Source organism: Strix uralensis, chromosome 4 (genome assembly GCF_047716275.1).
Source record: "Strix uralensis isolate ZFMK-TIS-50842 chromosome 4, bStrUra1, whole genome shotgun sequence".
NCBI lineage: Eukaryota > Metazoa > Chordata > Aves > Strigiformes > Strigidae > Strix > Strix uralensis.
Window position 1 is genome coordinate 37461012 of NC_133975.1, and position 27184 is coordinate 37488195.

Consider the following 27184-nt stretch of genomic DNA (forward strand, 5'->3'; position numbering starts at 1 on the left):
ACATCTGTCCCAAAAAGCTTACTATTTAATTGAAGCATGATATAACAATGGGAGGAAAATGTCCACAGATTGGAATACTTTATCAGAATAAATCAAAATAAATACACTTATAATAAAGTATTAAAACATTTATTCTGTTATTTTGGATGATTTGTCAGCTTGGCTATCTGTAAGGCACTAAGTATCAAAAGCAGGCTTCCTGGCAGATAGTTAAGTACTAAAGGGTTAAATATAGGACATTTCTGTAGTGTGAAAATTAAATCTGGGAAAGAGAAATGTATTTCAAAGAAAGAACACAGACAAAACCAGAAAATAATCATGATTGTTAATGTCAGCATTAAAATATCTTCCCTATCCCTAAGCTTTCCCCTTCCTCCTTTATGTAATTTCATACACATGCTATTCCAAATCACCCCACTCACCTCATCAGCTACAGAAAACGATTTTGAAAGTTTTGTTCTGTGAACTCCCCTTCACTCCTCCTGCAAATAAACGGTTGCATTGCAAGGAACCTTTGGATTTACAGAGAGGATATTTAAAGACTCTTCTGGCCTAACTCTGCTCCCACTGAAGTCAGCAAGAGTGTTACCAATTTCAGTAGCAGGAAACTTAAATCTCTGACAAGCACTTTTGAAAAGTACCATCCATCTGAACATCTCAAATAACCTCACAAACATTCAACTTCAGCGCTGTGAAGCACTCCAGTCAAGTACATCAATCATTCCAGAAGCAGAGTGAACCCGAGTTAACAGTCCAAGGCCACTGCAATTCAGTTAAGAGACCTACAAACTGTGCCCGAGGAGAGAGCACCTCACTCTAACCGTTATTCTCAATACTGAGAATTTCATGTCCTAACTTCTAGCTTCTCATTCAACTATTTGTTTTGAAAAAATTTTTAATGCATGCTTCATTAAATCATTACATGTTTTGCAGTACACTGCAGCTCCTGTTGCAAAAGACTGAGATAGATCAGAGCTCAAACGGTACGCAACCACTTGGCCAACCTCTGGGCACCGGTAAACTCTTTCCAGATGCTACAGGAGAAGGATGAATCTTTAAAATGTATTAACAATTTTTAACATGGAAAATGAACAAACACACCACTGATTTTATACAACTGCAAGCAGCATAATACTAAAAATAAAAAAGGAAGGGGGAATGAATTTTTATTTTAATATTAACAACACACCATAAAAAAGTCTGCCAACCCTTGGTGCAGCAAGTTCCCTCCAATCATTTCAGCTATGGTTTCACAGAAGACAGCATCTAGAAAAATCTTTACATTCTTGAGAGCAGAGTGATGGAAGCCACAGCCTGACTTACGTATTAGTAAAACTGCACAAAACTGAAATAATGAGTAAGGGCTGTAGCAAATATGTTTGCTTCATACAAATCTAACATTGAACTTGTAAGTGCAAGATGCTGAAGTGTCAGGGTACTGTAAAATTACAGTATTGTAAAATTACATTTATAAGAAAATTTCAGATATATGACTGGCCTACATTAATCCCTCCAATCAATTATTTTAATATGTAAAACACTTTGCAATGCTTTTATTAAAATTAAACAGCCTTTCTTTGTATTTACCAAGACACTTGCAAAATAGTATTAAAATCAATGCAGAGTTCCTTCAGCACCTCTACTGTTTTTACATTTCTTTATTCACAATATTAATTGAATTCAAGTTTTAGATTAAGTTTATTCCCAGTGGCGGTAAGGTTTGAGGAATGAAAAATATGCAACAATTATCCAACAGGAAACATCCCAGTGTTCCGTTGTGACTTCCTTCCCATACACCCATTCCCAGAAGCCACACTGAAAAAACCCAACACCCCAAAACCTGTAACAAATGCAGCAAATTTTCTAGTAGTCACTAGCAGGAATACAGCACATACGCAGTTTATTGCGGCCATGGCTTTCTATTTAAAAAAAAGAAACCAGCTTTTGCCTCAAATGTGTTTCAGGTCAGATATGCTTTCAGTTGTCCTAGAAGGGTGAAGTTCAAAAAAGAAAAGAAAAAAAAGAATAAGAGGAAAAAAAAGGCAAAACAAAAAAAAGCACTGAACCCTTATAAGTCTTTCCTCTACCCCCAGCATACAATTGCTTATCACACATCCCTCTTCACGGAGAGCATTTGGCACAAGCAGTTGTTCAGAGCAGGGGAAATACTTCCAAGGCAAAATTTGCAAAGATTGTTGAAGAACTCTGTGAGACACTGTAAAGGGGAACCTGGAGCTGCCAGATGAGCTAATGCTCTACTTCCCTGACTGGAATAGAGCTGTCTACCTTTCCCACATGTGGAAGCGCACTCCCTTCAGGTTTATTAGCAGTTTGCATCACTGACTTAAAAACATTATTCTAATTCAGGTTAAAGAATTACTTCAGAGAACACAGTACATATTAAAAACCTAGTCCCTGGCTGTGGTCACTAATAGTACAGAGCAAATTATCATAATTTCTTCAAATAAGCATATAAACGTCAAAACAATATTCACAATACCCCCATGAGTAAGGTAACAGCAATGTTTTACCAGTCCTGTCTTTCAAGGTGAAAGCATAAATAAGAAGGGGAAAGAACAGAACACCAGAACGAGGTTTCATTTTCAAATACACATTTGCAAATTCCATTGCTTAAGCTAACACTTAGAAACTCAAAATTAAAAAAGGAAAGAGGTTATGCACAAAAAATTGTGAAGATATTTTGTACCACTGAATCACTTTTAATTGGAGCAAGAGACATGAATCATTTTGCTAACACCACTGAAGAAGTCATTCAACTCCTTGTGGATGGCTCTTTGAATCAGCTCAACATTTAGCAGAAGCCAAAATGCCAAACATCTTATTTACAAGTTACAAGGAAAGAAATATAAAACAAAAAAGAAAACATCACCACACAATTTCTATAAAGCTATTGTGTGATTACATTTTAAATACTGTGTTCAGCTCGGACAGTCCTGTACTTCTGCAGCACAACAGCTAGAAAGTAAAACCACAGACCAAGATACAGAGAAAAGCGGGCAAAGGTAATCAGGGTATATAATGCAATGTAACTGAACAGATTAAGATTATTCATCTTGGAAGTTACTTACAGAGTGGAAATATTACATGCAAGGAAAGGAACACTTATTCTCCATTTCTTACTCTACAAGGTGGCACATGCTGAAAGTACAGAAGAGCAGTCTGAAGTTCTGTACAACACACAATCATCTCTGGACCTCACTGCAACAGCATTCTGTTGAAGTCAAAAATGTAATTGCTTTCAAAACCAGAACTGACAAAAAATACAAAGAACAGATCCACAGTGACAGTAAAAATTATATTCCAGATGCAACTACTTTCCTTTTGGAGTTTCTATTCTAAATTCACTCCTCTTCTAGCACACGCAGAAAGACGAGTTAAATCTGCCACTCCTTCCTTTCCTGAGGCTGTTATGACTGGAAATCTGAATTCCAAAGACAGAAACCATGTCAGACACAGTACCTTGTCTTAAAGTAAATTTCAAGAAAAGACTCTAGCTACATAGAAGCCACTGACCTTTACATTAATGATAAAAAAGACAACAAAACACACACACAAGAGAGGTGATACTTTTCAAGATAGCTACTAAAATAGCAGCATAGTTAAACAGTATGCTACAATCTTTATTCTTTGGCAAGAGGAACGCATAGTACACAAATCCTAAGAGTTAATTTACAATGATGAAAGTGAAGAGAATGCTTCCCAGTGGGAGGAAAAAAAAAAAAAAAAAAGACTTTGGCCTTGTGCACACACTTCAAATTGGACCCTTGTTAGAAAGGATTCTTAAAACTGCCTCACTACAGAGAACATTATGGAGCTACTGCAACTCATAAGCAAATATATCTTTGAAGTCCTTTTAATGTATTCTTATTTAATAAACATTTAGTTATTTAAAATGTTATGAATCACTAGATTTTTTCCTATTTTTGCTTCTGTTGAGTTATAGTCACAATGGATGTTTTTTAAAAAAAGTATTAAAGTTGACATTTCTTAATTTACATTAATCCCATTTATGGCAAATAATACGGTCAATATTGAATGTTTGTAAAAATGGAAAGCTAACCTAGTCGAGAGAGTAACAAGTTATTTCAGCAGTACAGCTCCCACAAACCTCACAGCAACATGCTCCATCTTGAGTGGTACCAATTCTCTTCATCTGTCCTAGTCTTGTAACAGCAGCCTGCAGTCCAGGCTTGCTGCCTTCTGCGCTGACAGTCAATGGGTTGTATTCTACCTGGAAGCCAGTAAGAAGTGGATTATTGGATAGACCTGTCCTGTTTAACATCTGTATCAATGATTTGGAGGAGGCCTCAGAATGCACTCTCATCAGACCTGCAGATGACACCAAATGGGGGCAGGGGGGAACAATCAACACTGTCAAGGACACAGCCACCATTCAGAAGAACTTAGGCTACAGGAATGGGCCAAGTGAAACATTCAGATTCAGCAACAACAAATGCAGAGTCCTGCATCCAGAAAGCAAATGCCCCTTACAGCGATACAGGCTGGGGCTGATTAGCTGTGGAGCAGCTCTGGGGTCCTGGTGAGCAGTGAGCTGGCAGTGATCCAGCATCCCGGCTCCAGAGAAGGCCAACAACCTCCTATATCAGCAAGAGTGTGGTTAGTAGATCAAGGGAAGTGACTACCCCTTCTACTCTGCACTCAGACTGCATCTCAAACACTGCATCCAGCTCTGGTCTCCTAAGGCAGGAAAAACATCAACAAACTGGAGCAAGTCCAGAGGAAGGCCATCAGGACAGTTGGGAGCTGGAGCACTTGCCCTGTGAAGAGAGACTGAGGGACTGGGGTTTGTTCTGCCTGGAGAAGGCGCAGCTTCGGAGGGATGCAACCACAACCTGCCCCTACCTACAAGGAAGTTTTCAAAGCACTGTGTCAGGCTCTTTGCAGGGGTGGGCATAGTGGGAGAATGAGAGAAAGAAGTTGAGACTGGATATAAAGAAGAAAAATTTTCACCATGAGGACAGGCATGTGGTGGGACAAGAAGTTATACCTAATTCTGATCTCACAGCTGACCATGCTTTTTGCACATAATTTTTAAATCTTTGCTATCACCACACTTGCAAGCCATGTGCGCACATATACATACATGGGTGCTCACTCCTGCCCTGCCTTCATTTCTTGGAGCTTAGAACTCCAGCACTGTGTATCCTGACTACAGGAAAATAATCACACCAAATACTGAGTTTCCATATCAGTTTAAGTGGATCTAACCTGGCTATCACAGTTCTGCTCATGCTCCATGTTCGTGTCCCTTCTCTTTTACTTGTGCTGGCACTCATCTGATTTCATCGTAAGTTAGTTCAAAGAAATAAACTAGTAGGAGAGATTAAAATTTAATTTTTTTTAACCAGTTTAGCTGCCTAACCAGTTCACTACTGGTACAAATGCCAATGCAAGAGAGAGGGTGGAACCACTTGCAGTCCCAATTCAGATTGGTATGAACTAGTTATGAAAAAACAGAGTTCCTAACAGACACCGAAACCCTGGTCCTTGATGGAGATTGTAGGCAGTACTGTAATATACATGATTACTGCTACTACTTACAATTAAGCTATTAAATCAGACAGATAAAAGTAAGCATGCAGAATTGGAGGTGCATAGCTACCTCATGCAGTTTTTATGTGGTAAAAGTTAGGAGGCTGATTTTGGTAGGTTTTTTGGACTAACAATGAACCTTAACTGGTTGCAAAGCCCTGGGAAGAAATTACAGAGAACAGTGTTTAATTCCTGTTGTATTATGAAATGGAAATGCTTGGGCATTTAGGAAAATTTCTATTTATTGCAATACCTTGATCTACTGGCTACTTGAATTTTAAAGTAGAACAATGTAAATCAGTGAAGTGCCCGATCCTGTGAAGGATACACAACTTCACAGAACAAGCCAAGGAAACTTCCATGTGCAGCCTCCTTTGACACCAAAGGCAGCCTTGCCATTGCCTTCAACAAGGATAGATGCAAACTTCGTATGTGATTAATAGTTACCTGATTTTCAGCATGTTTGCCAAAATAAAATCTAAAAAATATTTTATGCTTCCGTGAGAGGCTTTACTTTTGACTTTTTTTTTTTTTCAGTGAAAACCAGATTCTTAATGAGGCTCTAATAAGGAGAGTTTAAAAACAATTGCTAATGACACTGAAAACTACAATACTGTCTCAAATACTGAGCAGAGGCACTTTCATAGAAAAACAACACCTAAGCATAAACAACTGATTAAACAGTAATCTGCCATACTGTATATATCTTTTGTACTGGAAGAGGCAAATTACCATATAAGCAGTGTTTCAATAAATTCAGCTGACTAGAAAGCTGCAATTTCACAGACTTCTGGAATTTCTTAGACACAGTATTTTTAAAAGATTACTTCATAAAAATCACTAAGTATTTAATAGATGTAAAGTTTTCATACAGTTTGAGTAATGAAAAACCTCAGCATTAGCTCACACAGTGGAAATACGCAGTCACTCCTTGCCAAGATAAGCATTACATCTCCATTTGCCATTTATTATTCTTTTAAACTGAACAGAGAACATTGCTCTTAAGAGATAGTCCAGATACAAATCTCTACTATCCAATTACTTATGTAATCTCTTTAAACTTCTCAATGGAAGTCTCTTACTATCTCTCATAAATCAATCTAAATCAGTTGCTTTTGTAAAAAAATCTTTAACATAAATATTAATACATTGAGATACTATTTTTCCTCGAATTCTACATGATATCCTCAGGTTCCTTTGGGAAACTACTTCATGTATCATTCTAGCTTTTAAAACAAAACATATCTACTTGGAGACGTTTCTGACTCTCATCTTATAAACATCAGTCATCTAAAACAATTTCCAAAAGTATTAGAAAGTAGGTGCACTGTAATTAAATAGGAGTCAAACTTCTAATCTGTTCAAAATGCCATTAGGTGCCTGCATGCATGCTCTACAGTATATTAAATAAAGCAATGAAAACAAATACCAGGAAAATTAACATTCAGTCAGAATGTGTAAGAGCATGGAGTTTGACCTAACAAGAGGACAGATTTCCAAGTTCATGACAGTCCATGCAATTCTTTTTCAGATTAACTGCAGGCACCCAGCATAGCTAAAATTCTATTTCAGAAAGTATATGAAAAGGTTAGGGAAGAAAGAGGGGATCGTGATTATTCACAGTCCAGCAAAAATCTGTTTTCTGCATTTTAGACTCTGGGGATTCCATAGTAAATTTAAGAGAAGAAGCTGGAATTTCCTGATCTGGCAGATATAACCTAGGGTGGGGGAAAGGATAATTCTCAAAAGAGCTTTCAAATGTGGGCTTGGAATTTTGCCAGACAGAACAATGATTGATTTAAATCAGCCATAAAAAGAGAGATTTTGATCTTCTGATCTTCAAGTCTTTGAAATGGTAGAAGTTAATAGGAATCATCAGCGCTGTGTGCTTGTTTAATGAAAAATCCATTCTTTTACATTTAGTTCTAAACATTTTTAATGCACTTGTGGGCTGATCATTTCATGCTTCCAGTTCTCAGTATACCAAGCATCTCTTTTTGTGCCATACTATGAAGAACTGAACTTCCATAGGCAAAAACAATAAGGAAGAATGGTAGGTTTCTGCAATAAAATAAAGCACTTCCATTCCTTCCTAAAGGTATCTGCATAGCTCTTCACTGACTTTTTCAATATATGGTAATTTTATTCTCTCCCAACCCAGCTCCTGTGTTTCGTCAGTTTTTACACTGAACAAATAGTGGAAAAACTCTGCTCTTTATTGGAAGTCCAGGTGAAAGTGTCTAAGTTCTGTCTTTTTTGTGGACTCCACTGCTTCACGCAAAGACAGAAAAAGCATTTCATTTTGCCCATCACATTTTCTCTCCTTTATCTTACTGCTTTCTGTGTTAAAGTAATTGTAAATACAAATAATAGAAATACAGTAAACAGATTGTAACAAGGTCTCTGGTTCGGTTTACATAAGCTTACATAAATAGTAACATCACTATAAAGAACTAGAGACATCCACCGAATGGTACCAGAGAAGTCTCATTTCTGAGAAATTCTGAAAATTCTCATTTTCTCATTTCAACAGCACTGCTCATTTCTTAACTTCACAGTATTTCAACCATTATTAGCATTTCTGCATCAACACATACAAGACGTTCTGTCTGTAAGTGATTTCTGCCTTCAAGAATATAATCATAACAGCAGACATTTTATTTGGAATCCTAGTAACCACCAAAAAACAAATGCCGCCACATTTAGTTTTTGATAATGACACCTGGCTTCATTTGACCAGAGCCTGTAGAAGAAATGCATGGCCTTGCACAACAGAGACGGATAGAGTTTGCAGAGTAACTAACATGTTGTCATCTTGTTTTTCCATGCCTGGATTGTTCTTCCTGTTGTCCTTCTAAAGCCAGCTGCTGGGAGATATGCAAGGAAGCAGCAGTGCTTGGTGACCCTCACTGGCAGCCAAAGAATTAGTCTGGTTGATGGAGCATGGCAATCCACTGTGCCAGCTGAAAAAAGCAGGCTAGAGCATTTTTTGATCCCTTCACTGGGCTTTGGGAAGGCAAAATCTCTTCCTTTCACAACCCTGACTAGGAAGCTTAATTGATGTCCAAAGGACCTTTACTGTACTGACACTCACTACGCTTAGGCTATAACCAAAGTCCATCATGGGTGGCCCAAATACTTGTGAATGGGCTGTAACTGAGTGTTCTGCAGTATGGATGACTGCTTCAGACAGCAGGAACACAGGCAAAATGATCCATGTGGCACGATGCTCCTGTGACACATTAGGCAGGCAGACTCTTAAGTCTGTTAGTAGAGCAAAGTGGGACAGAGTATAGTTTGCAGAGCATGATTTGCAGTCACTAGGTGCAGAATGAGGTAGAGAAGGGTCAGAGAAACCCCTCAGCTGAAGTATGCAGGATGTCTGTTACTTGCAAACTCCCCACCAAGACAATACAAGGACTGAAACACCCCAACCCTAACCTTCATGTCTTTGTTTCCTTCTGGTTTGCTTCCTCCAGCCACTATACACCTCAGAAAAAGAAAGCAGAAGGGGAAGAGCAATTTCCAAGGGGAAAGGTGGCCCACAACACACCTATGGCCTTCTGACCTCAGTTTTTGGGGATCTGGAAAGGAAGGCGTGGATAAGCATGTCCTTGTGGCCCAAGAAGCAGAACTAATGCAAACTGTACAGAGCAAATCATGCTCCTCCTGCCAGACACTAACATTCCTAGTTGTGTTGTTAAGCTGCCAACAAGCTAAAACATATTGTGGACTTCAGGGCACTGAAAAATGCTGGATTCTCCTGCTGCCATCACCCTTACCTACCTTTTGTTTATTCTATACTATTCATACAGATGGAGCGATATATTTGAACAGGCCAAGATCCACTCTTTCCTTCATACTCCTATCTTCTGCTTATTCACTCCAGCTGTTTTCTGCACGAAAAGAGTAAAGATCAAATGCTAGGAACAGAGGGCATACAGGACATGGCACGCAAAGCTGGAAACTACTGTTGATAAAAATCTGAGAGGAATTTATGGAGATTACACATAGTCTTTGGTTAAATATTTCTACTGATAGGCACACCTCTCAATGCTATCTAGAGGACAACAATTACATTTCACAGGAATTTCTACATCATTGTTTCTTTTTAGTCATTTGTCTGCTTCCCCCCCCCCCCCAAATTTTCACAATGTTCCATTTTCAAAACAGAAACCTAGATTTTCCTGTTGCAGGTTATGGCAGTTCAGGAAACAGGCCTGGGATGTTCAGGTACGTCTTCCACCTCATTCATTCAGGGAAGATGGCTTTTCAATAGCAGCAAGTCATTCTGAGCCAGGAAAGGGACTGGAATCTGATTCTTTCACATTCCAGAACAGTACCCTGTCTAACAAGCAATAAAATCTTCCAGTCTTTTACACTCCCAAAAGGGCCTCTGACAAAAATTTTTCACCAAAACAGAAAAGTGGAACATTTTAGACTTATCAACACTGCAACTTCTAAAAAAAGCTGTTTATTCAAATATTTCAACCAACTTCAACTGTCACTTTGTCTTAATGACATTCAATTTCTCTCTTTTCTTCTGTGTGTCTTGTTAGTGACAGTCCAAAGAAACATTCACCTGTGGAAAAACATGTAGCATGCTACTGCTGTATCAGTATTTTCAATAAAGTATTAAAGCAGTATTGCTTTTGTACACCACTGTTATGGATGTCACTTGGAACTTTTTCTGTGACAAATGTCTCTCTTATAAATTAAACAGTTTCCAGCCTGTCAGCAGCTATTAGTATAATAATTATCTATTACATAATTTACAGATTCCAGTGGAAGAATAATGCAAAATAAACAGCATTTTTATCATTTTTAAAAGAAGCATCTCTGTATATCTTAGCTTGAAATGACACACTTTTTTTTAAACAAGAAAAAAATTAAAGGTAGAATTACTGTTCTTTCTAAAATTGCAAGAATGTAAGAAACAAAAAAAAAGGCCAAACCAACATGCAGTACAAAGAAGATTAGAAAATGCTAGGATCATCAAGAGCCCCATGTAATTTAAAGGCAACTTCAAGATAGCCCCCAATCAAACCAAATGTGCAGCCAGCAGGCCAATTCTTTCAAGTATTCATCCACAGGTAGTAATTTAAAAAACAATCACAGTGGTGAATAAAAGCTGTTATGATCTATGAAGTACAGCAAGGTGCCATTCAGGAGAGTTGTTTTCAATCATCCATCTCTGAAAGTGCCTTCTGGAACAAACTTTAAAATGTTGTCCCTTCCAAAGTCACATTTGAAGGAACAGAAAAAAAATCATAACTATATGCTTCTAGTACATTTAGTAGAAGTAACTTTAACATTACACTGCAAATAATGTAGCCCCCCCCCCCAGGTATCTTTATTAAACAGATCACTAGATGTAATACACATTTTCCTCATCAAATTCTAAAATTCATGTTAGAAATACATGCTAACTCCTGGGTGTTGGAGATCTATATTGATACCACATAGAGCAGAGCTAGTCTTCAAAGTGAAAAAGACATTTAATTTCTATACTTTTGCTTTAGGATTGATAACTACAGCAAAATGAAGCTTTAGATCATTTTATAGTCACTAAAGTGGACAGTGGTTGAGTTACTGTCATTATACTGCAAAACACTGCTAGTAACCCTACACTACCCTCATAATTCCCATTGCAATAGAGCAAATTTTAGTGTCCTTGTTCTGCAGCTACTTGATCATCACCTAATTTTTCTGTTAAAGGCACAGGTGTTTGGGATTAAGGACTTAATGTCAGGGTATGATAGTAAGTGCTTTCCTCGAATTTAAACACATTACATCAGTGCTTTACTTCTCTGAAACTAGTATTTTTTCCAAAATACAATGTTTAGTTAATTTGATGATCTAACCCTGATAAACCCCTATTTACCTACATATGCATGGTAAATAATGAAGGAAAGGCCAGCTATAAAAATCAAAATCCTGAAATATTCGCTTTTAGTAATAGCAGGCCAGTCTTCCCCAGACAACATTTTTTTCCCTGTTTAAAAAAAAACTTAATCACAGAATAATGTATGTGGGAAGGAACCTCTGGAGCTCATCTGGTTCAACATCCTACAATGCAGGACAACTCTGAAATCAGATCAGGTTGCTCTGAGTCACGCCCACAACCACTCAGGGTAACCTGTTTTAGTGTTTGCCCACAAATCTCGGTCTACATTGCCCATTCTTTTTGATTCAGTAAATCACTGCGATTTCATTTGCAATTATTTTTAAAGCTCTTATGGGATACAGATTATATATCGGCCCATCAGTTTCAACATAATGAACAGTATAAATTCTATCTCCATGTTAAAACACTGTGGTTTCTATTAAAAAAAATTATTAATTTTCATCAGTTGCCTGCTGTCACTTTCACATACTTCAACATCTGTATGGAAGACCCAAGTCAGTATTCATTCAAAATGCATTCTGTACCTAATTTACCCTTAGTTTCCACATCATCCAGAGATTGTGCTCTCACAAAATGAAGCCTTCAGTACCAAACCTAGTTTAAGGAAGATGATCCATCTTGTCAAAATAAAAAAGGAGGTAAATTCACTTTTCACTGATGCAGTAGTACTATAAGCTTTTGTTGAGATACAACCTTTAATGGGATTTTTTTAAATCTTTACTCCTGCTGCTTTTAAGCCTTTCTACTCTGGTTCAGAGCAAAGATGCACAAACAGCGGCGTAGTACAACTGAAGGGAGGGGTGTCAAACAGAAACTAAAGGTGGAAAGGGAACTATCTTCAGCCTTTACCAACACAATTTTTCTTCACAAAATCAAAACTTCAGTGTCTGCTAGTCTCATTTCTTTCACAAATTCATCTGAGCATCAGACCACCCAAACTGACAAGCAACAGTTGAATACTGTCCCAATCATATTATATCATGAACCATCTTATTCTCTGAAAGAAACTTAAAAGATGTTTTCACATGAAAATCAAGTATATCTCAACCAGATAGGCAGAACTGAAATACAGTAATGCACTAATTTGTTTCTCTGAAACGGGACAGTAAACATGGATTTTGTAAAATTCTGTGTTTGCTTCTTTTTATTTCAAAAATATTTAAAAAGAAACAGATTTTTAATCATCATATAGATTCTCTGCTCACTCTCCTCTCTTCCAACTTAATATCTGATTTCCATTACCCAGTATATTCTTAGGATATTTCTACAGCAGGTCTCAAAGGTCTCAACACTACAGATAAAAACCCTGTCCCTAAATTATCTAGTTTGAATCTTGATGAATTTGTCCACAGCAGCAGGAAGTTTATTTACCCTCCTTGATTAGCTCAGAATTCTAGGACTTCAGTGCAGATGTTCTTGAGAAGAGAAATAGATCACCCAGTACAGGAATGGGCAGTTTGAAAGGTTTTGCCATCCCAATATTCGTTTTTACCTTTGTCATCAAGCAACATCAGGCTGATTGACAGCCAAAGGAGATATCACAAGGAGAAAAAAGAAAGGTAGCGCTCTTTTGCTACACCTCAACTGGAAAAAGTGGAGTTTGGGAGCGCTTCCAATATCCTGGATTGCCAGACACTTTATAATGAAGTGAAACTCTGTTAAGTACCAGTCCCATCTCTCAATGCTGACTTCTGGATCAGCTGGGCCAAGAGAGATCTGTGATCTGTTCTGGTCAGGAGTACAGTTCAGGTGACTGTGGGACTAGGTTTCCAGGGTATGCCCTGACACACTTCCTTTAAGCTTCTTGTCCTTCAAAATTTTTGCAAGTATCCAATCATCTTACATTTAAAGTACGAAGTTCGTATACAGTTTTTAACGTAATCGAAATAGCCCCACATCCGGACATCACCATCAAGGCCACATGAAAGCTGTGATGGTATCTGAATGTTACTGTGTTCATCAGTGCAACATCAGTTTTAAATATACTGCATGTCTTAAACAGATGGGTACTATTCACACCTACGGAAAAAGTGAGCATTCAGATAAAGTTCTAATACTGGCCATTTTAAAAAACTTTTCAAATGAAGTATTACAAAATAGCTATTTATGAGAGCTTATTCCCAAAAGATCTGTTGGAAACCTACTACCTCAATAAACAATGACAGTACTGCCACAAAGAGGGTCCTCTGATAAGCACTGTCACTCAACACTGCAATGAAAGCGTTTCACAAGAACTTCAGGCAGCTGGCTGAAGCTGCTTAACTATCTAGTATACCAAATAGAGAATAAAATTAAAATTAAATTAAAAATAAAATTAAAAATGAAGTATTGATTATGGAAACACTACTTTGACCGGGAAGAAGATACCTCACAACTTTTCAGCAAAATCTGACAGACAAAAAAGGACACGAAATATCAAGTACAGGAGATTCTAAATATTTTTTAATACAAAACCCTTAACTGTTCTACATTTGTCCTCAAAGCTTATTTTCTTGTCAAAAGTTTTGATGGCTGTCATGTATTCTGAGCAAATGGGCCAGTCAGGTCCTGAATGCCAATCAGCAGCCTGCCACAGCACAGAAGTCCACCACTCATTTTAGATCATTGTAAGTCATGCTAGCAAGCAGGGCAGAACAACCACCAGACAAGCAAACAAGAGCATAAGCAAGAACCAAAAAGCCTAATCCATATCACCATAATAATTTGTTTTAATATAAGCAATTCACCTTCTAGACCATAGTATCATTAATTTAGCTAACACAGCAGTGTAACCAATTAACAATTCCTTAGCAAACCTAGAACTTTAGTTCACCAAAGTCTTTCTCTCAAAGAGTAGATATAAAAAGAGAGCCTAGGGATTATAAATAACAGAGGAAAATCAGAAAAGAACGTGCAAAGCTCAAACTTGAACAAATCATCTGTTTAGCATGTAAGTTCCTGCGTATTAAGCCTTACTGCAGTAGTAAATCACTGACCGCACTAGCCTGACTAAAAGGCTTACAGTGTTTGTGTGCTTTGCTGCATCCCATAATTTCTCTAGTCATTTGAACACTATTTCAAGAATGTCCTGTAGAAGTCTCAGATGATTATTCGCATCCGTAGTATTCTACTGTTCACCAGAACGATTGTAAATGTGTTAACAGTTCAGTTCAAGCACTGCAATACTCACAACATGACAGAAAGATGTCTTTACTCCTTGTCAGATCACTGTCTTGAATTGCATCCTCTTATGTACAAGCATTTATTACTCAAGGCTTCAGCAAAATATATTTTGAATATTTAATACTTCCATTCCAAATGATCCTTCTTCATGCTGTAACCCACTAAAGCACCACACCTCAGCCTGCCACTTCTGCACCAAAGCTGACAATTGCAAAAGAATGTGGGAAATATGAAAAACTTTGGCAAAACTCTTACTGTCCAGGAACACTAAGATATGAAAACACAGAAGACAAGATCTCGATTTCTGGCGCTTCTCTACAGGCCTACATGCCAATCTAGTAAATTAAAGGGAACACTATTATTTACTTCAGAAGGGTGAAAGTCAGGTCAGAGCCTCAGAGATCACATCATCTGAGCAGTATCCTGCTTTCTCTATTTCACTCCAACTCTATGGACATTCCAATTCCAGTTTTGGCAATTTGTCACCGTTCACTCCGGAATTTTGTACTGAACAGTTGTGTGCCTTAAAGTCATATCATAGCTTATTTTGCAAATCTCTGAGAGAATTCCATAGCACTCCAAACTAGAATTGCTCACACTGTACAATTCTATCCCAACTAAAAAGAGGGGGGGGAGGGCTAAGCATGAGTCTTTGCAGTTTGCACTAAAGGTCTCAAGCAACAAAAAAGCAAAATACCATTTAGGTCAGATCCTGAAGACAATAAAACCGTCAATTACTGGGAACATGATTAAAATCAATGCAATGCCTCAGAAAAAATACAATCATATGTAACATTTGCAAGGCCATACTTTAAAACTTATCACAAATTACTGTACAAGATGGCATAATGCATTAAGACAGTGCTGACAGAATGAGCTGAAAAGGACTTGGTTTTTCTTTTTAACAATGTGTGAATACACTAAGTTCACATTGTATAGGTCTTGGAAATACAGGGGTCAGATTTGGATGGACAGTGGGCTTAGGTACACCTGGAAATACATCCCCAAGAGTATAGAAAAAGCATAATTAAATATAGTCCTTAAGGTAGAATCATGACCTAACTTCTGTCAGTTTTAACAACAAATTAAGAACAGAAGTAATGTGTTAAGACTTTCCTACCCACTTCCTAAAGAAAATAAGCTAAGCTCCTAAACTTATGAAGGTACATGAGTTTCTCAAAGGATGCCTGTCATTACCTTCTTAAAAATAAAAACTGTAAATGACATTATTTGGTGCTGCACCAAGAAATGATGTATACAAAGATACCTCAAGCTGGGTATTCACAGTGTAACTCAAGACCACCAAAATGTTTTAAAACTTAAACCAAACCTCAATTAACAACACACATTTAACAAGACAAGTACACTTGAGTGGTGGATGATTTATGAAACAGAAATGTCACTTTGCTCATGAGAAATTTTGTATCATATGAATCTCAGACAAAAACACCAAAGAAGGAGCTTTATACGCAACAGTAACCACAAACTATTTTACAGAAGTAATGTCCATCAGATTCCATTACATGTCCCACTTTCCCCATTGCCCTCCCAAAAGCAAGAACATTCAAATGTTCCCTCCCTAGTTCAGCTTCCAGCTACTCCAGCCTTTACTGCGCTATAAACCTTTCTCCATGACAACTGGTCTCTACTGAATCTTTGTGGAATGGAAGCCAAAACCAGCACCCCCTGGTCGGGCTCTGCGTCAGTCAGGCTACAGTGAGGACAGCAGCATGCACATAGAGGTCCTACACAGCCAGAACCGCTCATGAACATGAATCAAATCACAGAATGAGACTGTAATCATTTGCTAAGTAACAGCACTTAAAGAAATAAAAGTTCATAAATCTGGATCACATCTCTTTCTCTGATGCACAGTAACTGTTTATTAACCAATGAAAATTTTTCACAGTTTTTTCTAACAGTAATTAAGAGTTTTCATAGAGACATATTGTTAACACCAGTGAAGAGGCAGAAAGTTATAAGTCTGCATAAACATTTTTAGTGTAATCAAGGAAATCTGAATTAAGAATGAAGGGACTAGGCTTTGAATAAGAGTATTCTTTCTCGGTCAGATCGCCAGGCCACGAGACAGGCATTTCTGGACTAGATTACAGTTTAACAATTGACGGTATTAAACAAAGGAAAAAACCCACCCCATTGTTTCCTCATCAAGAACAAATAGATGTCTTTCCCTGACAATTTTCTGCAATCCACCACAGACAGTGAGCAAGGTTACAATACCTACTTTTTCACCTGAAGCAGGCCATACCTCCTCTTCTGGAAGTATTATAGAACCACATAGCAAATCACCCTCTCCTCCAATGATGAGAAGTGTCCTAGAGAGTGACAGACAGAAGCGACCGGAATTGTTCCTCCACAGTGTGATCCCAATAAAAACACTGCCATGCAGCTATCTGACAGGGGACAGCTGCACTTCGGTCAAACCCTGTTACTTGATAAGATGCTACTAAGACATACGCCTGCCACATCACTAAAAGGCAAGCACCATTCATCATGCATTGGGCATACTTATTGCCGTATGGCATGACATGCTTGTACACAACCTGCAGAATAACAAAAGTTCATCTGCCACATGATTAAAAATACCTGCATCTTTGTCAGACATTCCTAGCTCTATGAGGGATGTAAACTCTTAAGAGCTATGGGCCAGGCATTGAATCAGAGTAAGAATTCTTCGTACGTCAGACCTGTAGGCCATAAGACATGCTTATCTGGGGAAGACTACAGCTTCAAAGTACTTTAAAAAGAAACAATAGGTGTGTAAAGCATTGTTCCTTCATTAACAACACGAGAAAGTTGCAAAGACAGTCTCCTAGCAGGATTTAGTTAAAATACAGATTATTCTTCTAGATCTTTTTTCCTCTATACCAAAAGTAAAAAAAATTTGGTATTTCTAGACACTGAAAGCCTGATTATCAGAACAAACAGCATATTACGGAAGGCATCCTGGTATGGTTGTTCTTTTTGTTTTTCAAATAAAGATTGAAGTTTGATTTAATGAATTGAGAAAACCAGCACAGACATATCAAAACCAATATTCAGAGTTGAAGAGATAAAGTTGCCTTTCTTCAAGTACGTACAGTATCCAAGTTCAAAGGATAGCATCTGATCATGTTCTATGAGATGCAAATGATTGTTTCAGTTGACAGAATACATTCATGCCACTGAGACTGCCAGAAGTCGTAACCAACCAAAAAATTCCAAAAGCAAATTAGCCTTCAAGTACACTTAAAAAAGCTGGGGGGGAAGCAATCTCTCTCCCAAGAAGACCTTTCATTAGCCTTTTAAAAACAAGAGCCAGAGACTGGCTTTGTCAGGTAGGAACTTCACCATCACTGATGGTTTTGCACAGAAAAAGTCACTGGGAAGAGCAATAGTTTTCAGCAACACTCAAAATGTGCTATTAAAAAAGACCCAAACCCTACACCCACAAAGCAAAACCCTACAAAATACTTAAGCAACACAAAAGGGAGATAGTAACTACTGTATCACTCCCCTTTTCAACCACTAGCTGCTCCTTCCAAATGAATGACAAGTCAATTTGTCCAATATAGACAACTCCCTCAAATACATGAAGACAAATGGCTCCAGTTCGCTTCACACAATAAACCATTCCAAGTCTTGAATTGCACCGTCATTCTGGTGAGATACTTTGCAGCAGAGTCTAAAACATGTTTTATGAATAATTAAGGAAAAAATGCAAAGTCAAAGAATTTATGATCTTTCATACACAGTAGAAATTAGCTATTCATAAACATATTGTCAACAGCAGCACGTTCCCAGAAAATAGGATCTAATTCTGCAACCATACAACAACAAAATTTCTCCTCAACAAGAGCTTCACAGTAACAAACATGTAAAAATCTGTAACATCATAAAGGTTTCTTGGTGACAGAAAACATGTTTAGGACCAAGATGTCTGTGACAGTTGTACTGCTGGTTCATAGGAAAGCAAAGGTGAACACAAAGACACACACAATAAAACAATGGAGAACTCAACAAAAAAAACGGACACCCAAGACTACAGTTCCACAGCAGCTAGGATTGATCTGCATCTTGGTTTCTACAGCACCACTCTCCCCTTTTGCTCCCAGCTCTGGACTTGCCTCCTGCCTCACACCAGCACTAGTATCCATCCAGTGACACAAGCTGATTCTACTGGAAAACAACCCTAAGAACAAGGGGTTTCATTTTAGCCAAACCATCTCCTGGAGTCAGCTTACTATTTGGTGACAGGAGAAGGATAGGTAAACAGAACAATGACAGTCCAGACTCAGGGGGCTGCGTTACTGCTCTGCAAGGGTTGCTCTGCAACCCTTTTCCACATCCCTCACAGGTTGCTGTAATAAGAATTTACATGTCCCAGCTTAACAGGTGTGGAATTTTAGCACTGTTTCTATTCATGCCTTTCTGACAATGTGTCACCATGGAAATATTACTGTATGTTCGTCCAGTTTCAACCTTTTCCATTACTTCCATGAGTAGTGTTCTAGTTTTTAGCCATCTGTGTGATATAAAACTCAAATACCTACAACTTTTTTTAGGCTAAAAAAGTAGCAAGAAAACCAAACCAAAATCTATTTCACAAAATTCAACTTGTCTCTAAATGTTACAAACACTAGTAAGTGGAAGTAGAGAAATCCTCTTATCTTAATCTAATAACCTTAATAACATGTTCAAAACATAGAATTTTAACCAAAGGGTTGAACACAAGTTGTTTAACTACAGAAAAACAAGAACTAATGTAATCTGTACAGATCTCTGAAGCTGTAAATAATTTATCCTGTTTGCTCTATATATTGACCCTTACCTGTAAAAATGAAAACTTTCCACAGCCGTTAAAGTAAAGCCAGTTCCCCTTCTCTGAAAATGTAAGATAGTTCTGAAGTTATTCCTTCATTTAACCATATTGTAGTAGGACAGTATCTCTAGCAAACAGCTCATTCCTTTAGAAAAGGTCTATTTTCCTTCATGTGGACAACTTCTCATTAAGGCTTAACTTGTGCATGACAACTACAGTAATACTATCTTGTAAGTCAAGATAGGTTCTAATCGAAATAGCTCCAGTAGGCAAGTTCTACAGACATAGGTCTGGAGAAACCAGTCTAGACCACTTGCCCCACTTTGCATTCCAGGTCACAGTCCTTTGCTTTAACCAATCGTACATACTTTGCACACATAAGCAAATACTCCGTAGCATTTCCTGACTTGTTAACTTCACATGCTCTGAGATGAAAGATACAGTGCAGCTCTATCACTCCCAGAGAAATCAAGAATAAAAGCATTATCTCAGAGTTAACATAGCCATTTTCACTAATGCTAAAATCAACAACACATAGCCCCAAGCAAATGACAGACTAGTTAAAAAACCCACATACACAATCACTATGCATTTTAACACTATCTGATGCTATCACAGCTATATTAGCACTGTAATATTAGAATTCTGCTTTACACTGGATAAACAAATGAAGGTGTCAGAAGTTCAGACACAGCTAGTCTCTCATTGCGAGTTCAGTACTTGCATCACGGGTTTTATTTTGAATAAATATACATCAATTAAGTAAAAGCAGTTCCCAACCTGTCACTGAAACCAGAATGAGATACCAGACAAGTTTCACAGGGAATATGCACATTCCTGAGCAGAAAAGGAGACACAAACAAATTATGTGGAATTAGGATAAAAACCAGCAAATGATAATACAGGATGAAACAAGGCAGAAAGATATTGGGGGAAAAAAATTGTTGTCCTATCTCACTACAGGATTATTACAAGTTATACACCTTGGAGTGTCATCAAACGATCCTCTATTGATTTCTCAAAATAGGCAGGTGACTATTTCTTATTAAGGTTAGAATTTCATAAGGTTTGTTGAGGCAATCATTTAACAGCTCCACATCACCAAAAACATAAAAGCCCCACTCCCTCCTCAGCTTCTAGCAAACAAGAGAGATGGCAAGGGAAAATAGGAAGGGAATGAGAAAGGGAACCTTTCAGTAATGGTTTGCCATTAAATTCATTCTTAGCAAGCAGCAGTCTAAAGAAAGGATTTATTAGGTAGTTGCTCTAGTTGTGCCTTAAATCGGTAATGTTGAGATTTGCACTTAAAACAGAATTAAGATCCATCCCTTTCAAAATGTAATGACTAACACTTCAATTTAACTTCTTCAAAGGACAGATGACTTGTACTCCCTATTTCTTGCCTAAATTTTGTTCCCTCCCTCCCTCCCACCCACCCAGAAGTTTCAACATTTCAGAATTTTTTCCTATTTTAGCTGAAGTCCTACAATCACCAATTTCACACAGAACCGTACTTGCCTCAGACACTTCAGATAGTAAGTTATTCTACTTAACCATCACAACACAGCTTACTTCCACGCAAAAAAAAAATTGTTCCAAATGTATTTTCCAATCTCTGATGATGCCTCCCATCATGCTGTTCCCTCTTCTGCTTGCCTCGTTTGTTACCTTTAACTTTTACCAGTACAGCATCTTACACACTTCCTACTTCTCCAAGTCTCCACTGTGACAGGAAGTCTTCTACCACACAACCCTGAGCTACAGTAGTGCCCAGGAGACAGGATGAAAGTCCCCCTGCTCAAGTAATTTCAATCTCAGGATCTTCCCTCTGCTGTTCACAGGACAAGAGAAAGCAAGCTGCAAGAACAAAGTGCCATTTTCTTCTAAGGGAAAAGGGCACGCAACATTTAATTGCTGAAACCTAATAAATGTTCTAATTCAAACAAATCTTGCACAAACTACAGATTCCATTATAGAAATTGGAGTGTTTTCATCTCCCCAAAAGACGAAAACAGCAATGGAAACTGCATTCCCTCTCCATGTCACCACAAAGAAAACTCACAATCTCTTAACCTGTGAAGTTCTCTGGTTTCTGCACATTCAATGTTTCTCAAGCACCTTCTTGGTTATATAGTTAGTGAGTACTCTAGAAACATTCTAGTAAAAGTATACCATGAACTGTTTCAAATGTACAAATGTATTTTAAACAGATTTTTCTCCTCAGTGGAAAGAATTGAAAAGGGGGCAGAAAGAAAGGATAGTTTTGTTTTCATAGCAGCTCAGTCCTCTGACAGGAGTGCAGATAAACATTTAAATACAGATCACTTGCAGCTTCAGAATTTGTGATGTGGAACTCATCTTAGGCAAGCTAAAAAAAAAAGATACCTGTTTTGAGTCTGTGGTGATCAGCAGTGGAGCATGGACAATTTACTATGTAGAAACCAAGATATGAGAAGCCCTGCATTCCTGGTGAGAAAACCAAATGTCATCCAGCTGCTGAAGATTTGAGGGTACTGAGATTCCCACCTCCTATTCCACTCCTCCTTGGTGCTCTACTCTGTTGGCTCCACTAAGGAATATAACAAACACGAGGCCTACTTAAAATGTGTTGGAATGATGGAAAAACAAAAAAATTTTCCTTTTCAAACTTCTGTCTCCACCCCGAGCCCCCCTTAATTGTCTATCAGAGAAAAAACCACACCAACACCTTAACATAACTCAGTATTCCAGGAACCTGAAAGAATTTCAAGGGAACTTCAAAGAAAAGTATGAATTCCTCCACCCCTTTCCCACCTTTTCATTGGCTCATCCTCTTCGGTCTATAGTTGTCGTTTTATAACTTTGTCAAGTAGGAGCAGGATACAATTGATATTTTGGGCTATTTCCCTTCTTACAATAAACCAGGTTCAGAAGAACTGTCAAGATCAGTGAGTTCTCAGTTTGCTGTAGCTTGGAGGAGTCATAAACAAAGAAATAACATCTATATATTTAGCCAGTGAAATTGTTAGTACAACTCCCACATTCTTGCCTTTATGTTTCTCTTTCTCACACTTTATATCTTAAAGTGCCCTCTCTTTTGGGCCACCAGTCTTCAAAACAAATCAACACAGTACCCTAAGTGTTTGGAGAGAAAAATCACTGTTGAATAGTGCAAAACATTAAAAACCCCTGAAGAACAGTGCAATTCAAATAGCTTCCACAACACTCCTAAAACACAACAAGCCAAGTCACTCTTGCCCTTACAAGCGTGAGATTCTCTAATGTCAATGGGATTACTCGGATAAATGAAGTGGGCAAAACTGAAAACTGAGCCCCAAGCTTGAAGCTGATGTGAGGTTTTTTTCACAGCTGTACACAAGGCTGTCATTATATTAACAGACCTGCACCATAGAAGCAGTAACAAAAACATGTACTATCAGAACAGACCAGAAAAGCATGACAAAAGCATCATTATTTAAAAAAAACACCACACATAATTTTCCAAGAAGTTTTGAAATATGGCATTTTCAATCCTCAGCTTATTTCTAGACACGAATATTTTAAACCAGTAACAAAGAGATTCCTAATTTTGCCCAAATACACCTGGGAACCCACAGACATATGGCTGGTGTCTCACAGCACTACTCTTAGGTATTTGTATCTTCTAAATCAAAGAGGATACAAATTATTTTAAAACATAAAGCGTAACTTTTTAATGTGATCATCCAGGGAATGCAGTGTTAACAACAGCAGAAGGAATATTGTCCATAAAAACTTATCTATTCTACACTTGCTTTACCAATGAAAGATTTTTAGGAGCCCATGTACTATAATATTCCACAAGTACATTATAAAAACTTTATGACCTCCATCAGAGAAAACAGTTAAAAAAAAAAAAGTCCTAAAGTATCGTCAAACAAGAGAACGTGTTTTCAGTTTTTCTGTAGAACCCATTACCTCCATTTTGACAATTTATGGTAAGTTTTAGAAACAGCACAAATCCAGATTTCATTGTATTGACAAACTTGGAAGATCACTTTTCAGTTTTTCTGACAGTAAGCCCTAATGATGTCCTGTATGGTTTCCGAACATATATTCTCTAAACACCTAGAAGATACAATGGAATCTAGAGCAAAGTCATCACTGGACTTTCATGCATTTCCTACTCACTTTTCCAAACCAGGTCACCAATATAAATACAGATTGTAAATACAGATACTGTAAATACAAATACTGTAAGCTGGACACTGACCGGGCTTGTCAGTCCCTCTTCTGTGGAGGCAATTCAGCTTCACAGCTGAGCCATGTACACATGGATTCTCTCAAGCACCTAGGGCAAAATCCCTATTTGTTTGTTTTGCATGACTGACATAGGTTAACAATTATTTCAAACACCACTCTTTCTGAAAAAGGCCTTTACTTCCTTAGTTCTCACTGCAGATTATCAAGTCTCAGGGCTTGATTTATCTTTCACTTGTAATCAAGATATTAATGAAGCAATATTTATCCTAAGTGTTACTCACTTAGCTGTCTACTCTGTTAATGAAAGTGAAGACTCAAATTTTACCACCAAATATGAATACTCTTGAACTTTTCAGTACTACAGAATGTGTAAAAAAATATTTAAATTAGTGTACTCATGAGGCAGTATTATAAGTACACTCCAAAGTTGCATTTTGCTTTACCTTAATCATATCATCTTGGATTCTCTTTGCAAGCACAATTAAAAGTCTAGAAGTAAGCAAAACTTCAAATCCACTATTTCTAGAGACAGTAAAAACAGAAGTTTTTGTTGTCTGCAGTAAAAACATAAATAATCACCTGAGAAGACCAAGTATAATAAATAACACTGTCCTGTATACCTTACCACCTCACTAATATTTACCAGGTATTTAACATGTTTTGAAGTAGAAAGGAATTTAAGTTTGCCACTACTGGAATTTGCTGCTGTAGCAAATAGGACAGAGAAGTACGCTTAACACAGCACATGATGCTTGTCAAAACTTTCCCTATGCAACTTACAGCCAGCAAGCTTCGTCACAACTACCTTTTCTAATTTCCCCAGAGAAATGTAAACCAAGGCCTTCATTTATAATTCAGTGCGGCTTGTTCCATAAATTTATAATGCCTTTTAAAAGTTTTTGATAATTGGACTGCAGTGTTTTCAATATCAACATTGTATTTCATAATACACACCAAGTTTTGGGGTTTTAATTACTTTTCAGCACCACTTTGGACAAAATTCACGTTTTACCATAGGTATCCTGGCGCCCATCACCCAGCTATTAAAAACAGCCACTGAAGCCTCCTCGAAGAGCCTGAACCCCTCCCCAGCTGAAAGACCTGCCCCGGTGACTGCTGGGCGAGGAGCCTATGAGCTGGTTACCTCGCTCACTGAAGCGCTTTCAAAGGAGGTTTGCCGATTTACAGCGCTGAGACCTGGAAAGGGCAGCAAACACCCCGAGCTCCGGCTGGCGGGGGGGGGCCTGGAGGATTTGGGCTTGCTGAGGCCTAGCGAGCACACGAGGCCTCCCGCAGCCCCGGCTCCTTCTCCGCCAGCAGCGCAGACCTCACCGGACGGGCGGGCCAGGCCGGCCACGGGGCAGGCGGTCCCCGGGGACGGGGGGGGCGGGGGAGCGGCCGCGGGAGAGACAGGCGTCCGAGACGCGCCGCCAGCCAGGAGGGAGGCGGCCCCGCTCCGCGGCGCCCGGGGGAGAGGGATGGCGAAGAGCCAGCGCCTCTGCTCTGGGAGGCACTCGCAAACTTCGGTACCTGTCGGGAATCCCCCAAACGCCAGAGACCCCCGTCGACTGCCGGGAAGAGTCTGTAAGGCTTCGCCCCCCCAACATCAACTCACGCAGCGGGCTTACAACAGGCTGTACCCACGCCGAGGGGAAGGAGGGCACGACGTGCCCGGCTACAAACAGGCTCCTGCCCTCCCCCCGCTCCCCCGTCCCGAGAGGGGCACCCTCCGGCGCCCCCCCAACACCCGCCCCGTCCCTTCGCGACGAAGCTGCCCCACCGCCGAGGGGCCCGGCAAGCGCCGCTCCGAACCTCCCCCATACACCCCCCCCACCCCGGGGCGTCCCCACCTGTCCCGAGGGTCGATCCAGCTGGTCTGCTTGGTGTTGTGGTCGATGTAGAAGACTTTGCCGTCGTAATCCCTCGCCTCCTCCCAGCCATCGGGTAAGGGGAGCTGCCCATTCCCCGCTTTCCTAGGCATGGTCGAGAGGCGGGGGTAGCTGCTCCATAGGGACAGAAAGAAAGACGGGAAGCGGGAAAAGCCCCCACCCGAGCCGGGGGCACGGGGAAGGGGCCGGGAGCGGGGGCTGGAGGGGGCACGGAGCGAGCCGGGAGCGGAAGCCGGGGAAAGCCCTCCTCCGCGGCCGGGTCTCAGTCCACCATGCCGGGGCTGCCGCCTTGCCCGCGCCGCGGCAGCCCGGGTCAGGGTTGCCGGCGGAGCCCAGCTGCCGTCTGGGCGCGGGGAGCCCGGCTGAGCCCCGGGCGGCCGCGGCCGCCGCTCATTAGCATGAGATTAGCATCCATCTCATCTGCATGCACATTCCTCCCGCCGCATTCCTCAGGGTTAACCCTGCCGGCGCTGCCCACCGCCGCCGCCGGGCTGGGCAGGCCCCGGCCGGGGATCCGGGACAGAAAACGTCCAGCGGGGGAGCGCGTAGGGCAAGCGGCAGGGGGTGGGGGGGAAGGCGGTAAGGGGGGCCCTCTCGCTTCTAAACGAGCTCTGCCCGCGTCCCGCAGGGGCTCAGCCGCTGTGGGGGTAGGAGGCAGCCACCTGGGGGGGAGGGGGGGTGAGACCGCCAACAGCCCCTGCCCCCGCGCCCTCAGCTCCCGGGCGCTTAAGCACTGCGGCCGCGGCCCTGCAGGCTCTGGGCAGCGGGAAGGGCGCGGGAGCCCCCGCAGCCGCCACCACCCCGCGGGGGAGAGCGGCGCGAAGGGGCTGCTGGCCCGCCGACCGACCGACGGACCGGCCGGCCGGCGGCGTGTCCCTTTGTCTGCGAACTTGCCGCCGGCCCCGAATCAGGTGGCGCCGGCGGCTTGGGCGCGGGGGATGTCCCGGCCCTGGGGGCGCAGGGAGGGTGCCCCGCGAAGAGGCGGCTTTGCCACTGCCTCCTTGCCCTGCCGCCGGACCGGGTCGAGTTTCCTTTCCTTTCTCTGCCCTCCCGGTCCCGCTAACCTCTCTCCGCATCCTTGTGAACTCCTGCTAAACTCCAGCAAGGCTCAAGGGTTCCTAAAAAGGACCTTGACATTTAAAATACACGAGTTAAAAATTTAAATAAAAAAAGGGAACCCTTCCTTAACCCTGGAAGTACCTAAACTTACTTTGTTTTTTCTCTTTTTAACAGAGTGGAGAATACGTGGCACATACCATTTGCGTCCTGAACCGTTCTGGCCCAAAAAGCAGGCCGCTCGGGTGCATTAAGCATAGAAACCAGGTGTGAATTACTGTGCATGTATCTCACATGTGCCACAGGAGAAGAGTACTCCAGGCTGGTTACCATGGTTCAGCTGATAGAAGGTAACTTAATGAGCTCTATTAATTTGCATGTGTATCTGATTCCCAAGATTTGGCACCAGAAGTAGAGCGTGTATGGGGGAATATGACTTGAGTTTAGCAGCTAGGACTTCTAGGTAACCCAAATTTTAGTCCCTGTTTCCTAGAATGTTCTATTTCTTTCCACTTAAACTTACTGGTTTAAAATACTAAAAGTTTCTTGGGA

At 40.1% G+C, this 27184-nt stretch overlaps 2 protein-coding genes across 3 annotated transcripts in view; one reads left to right on the plus strand and one right to left on the minus strand.

Annotated features, from left to right (window-relative positions):
* The window catches only part of WWC2 (WW and C2 domain containing 2), a 105564-nt gene extending 79589 nt beyond the window's left edge, over nt 1–25975 (minus strand). The window contains exon 1 of one of the 2 annotated variants that reach the window (XM_074866414.1): nt 25538–25975. In XM_074866414.1, the coding sequence (XP_074722515.1) occupies nt 25538–25668 (131 nt within the window). In that variant the 5' untranslated portion in view covers nt 25669–25975. Of the gene's footprint in view, nt 1–24831; nt 24903–25537 lie in introns of those variants that run through there. The other variant, XM_074866415.1, reaches the window with a different exon arrangement.
* Nucleotides 25143–27184, plus strand: part of DCTD (dCMP deaminase) — a 58865-nt gene continuing 56823 nt past the window's right edge. The window contains exons 1-2 of the mRNA XM_074866416.1: nt 25143–25631; nt 26810–26982. Coding sequence (XP_074722517.1) covers nt 26916–26982 — 67 coding nt within the window. The 5' untranslated portion in view covers nt 25143–25631; nt 26810–26915. The remainder of the gene's footprint in view (nt 25632–26809; nt 26983–27184) is intronic.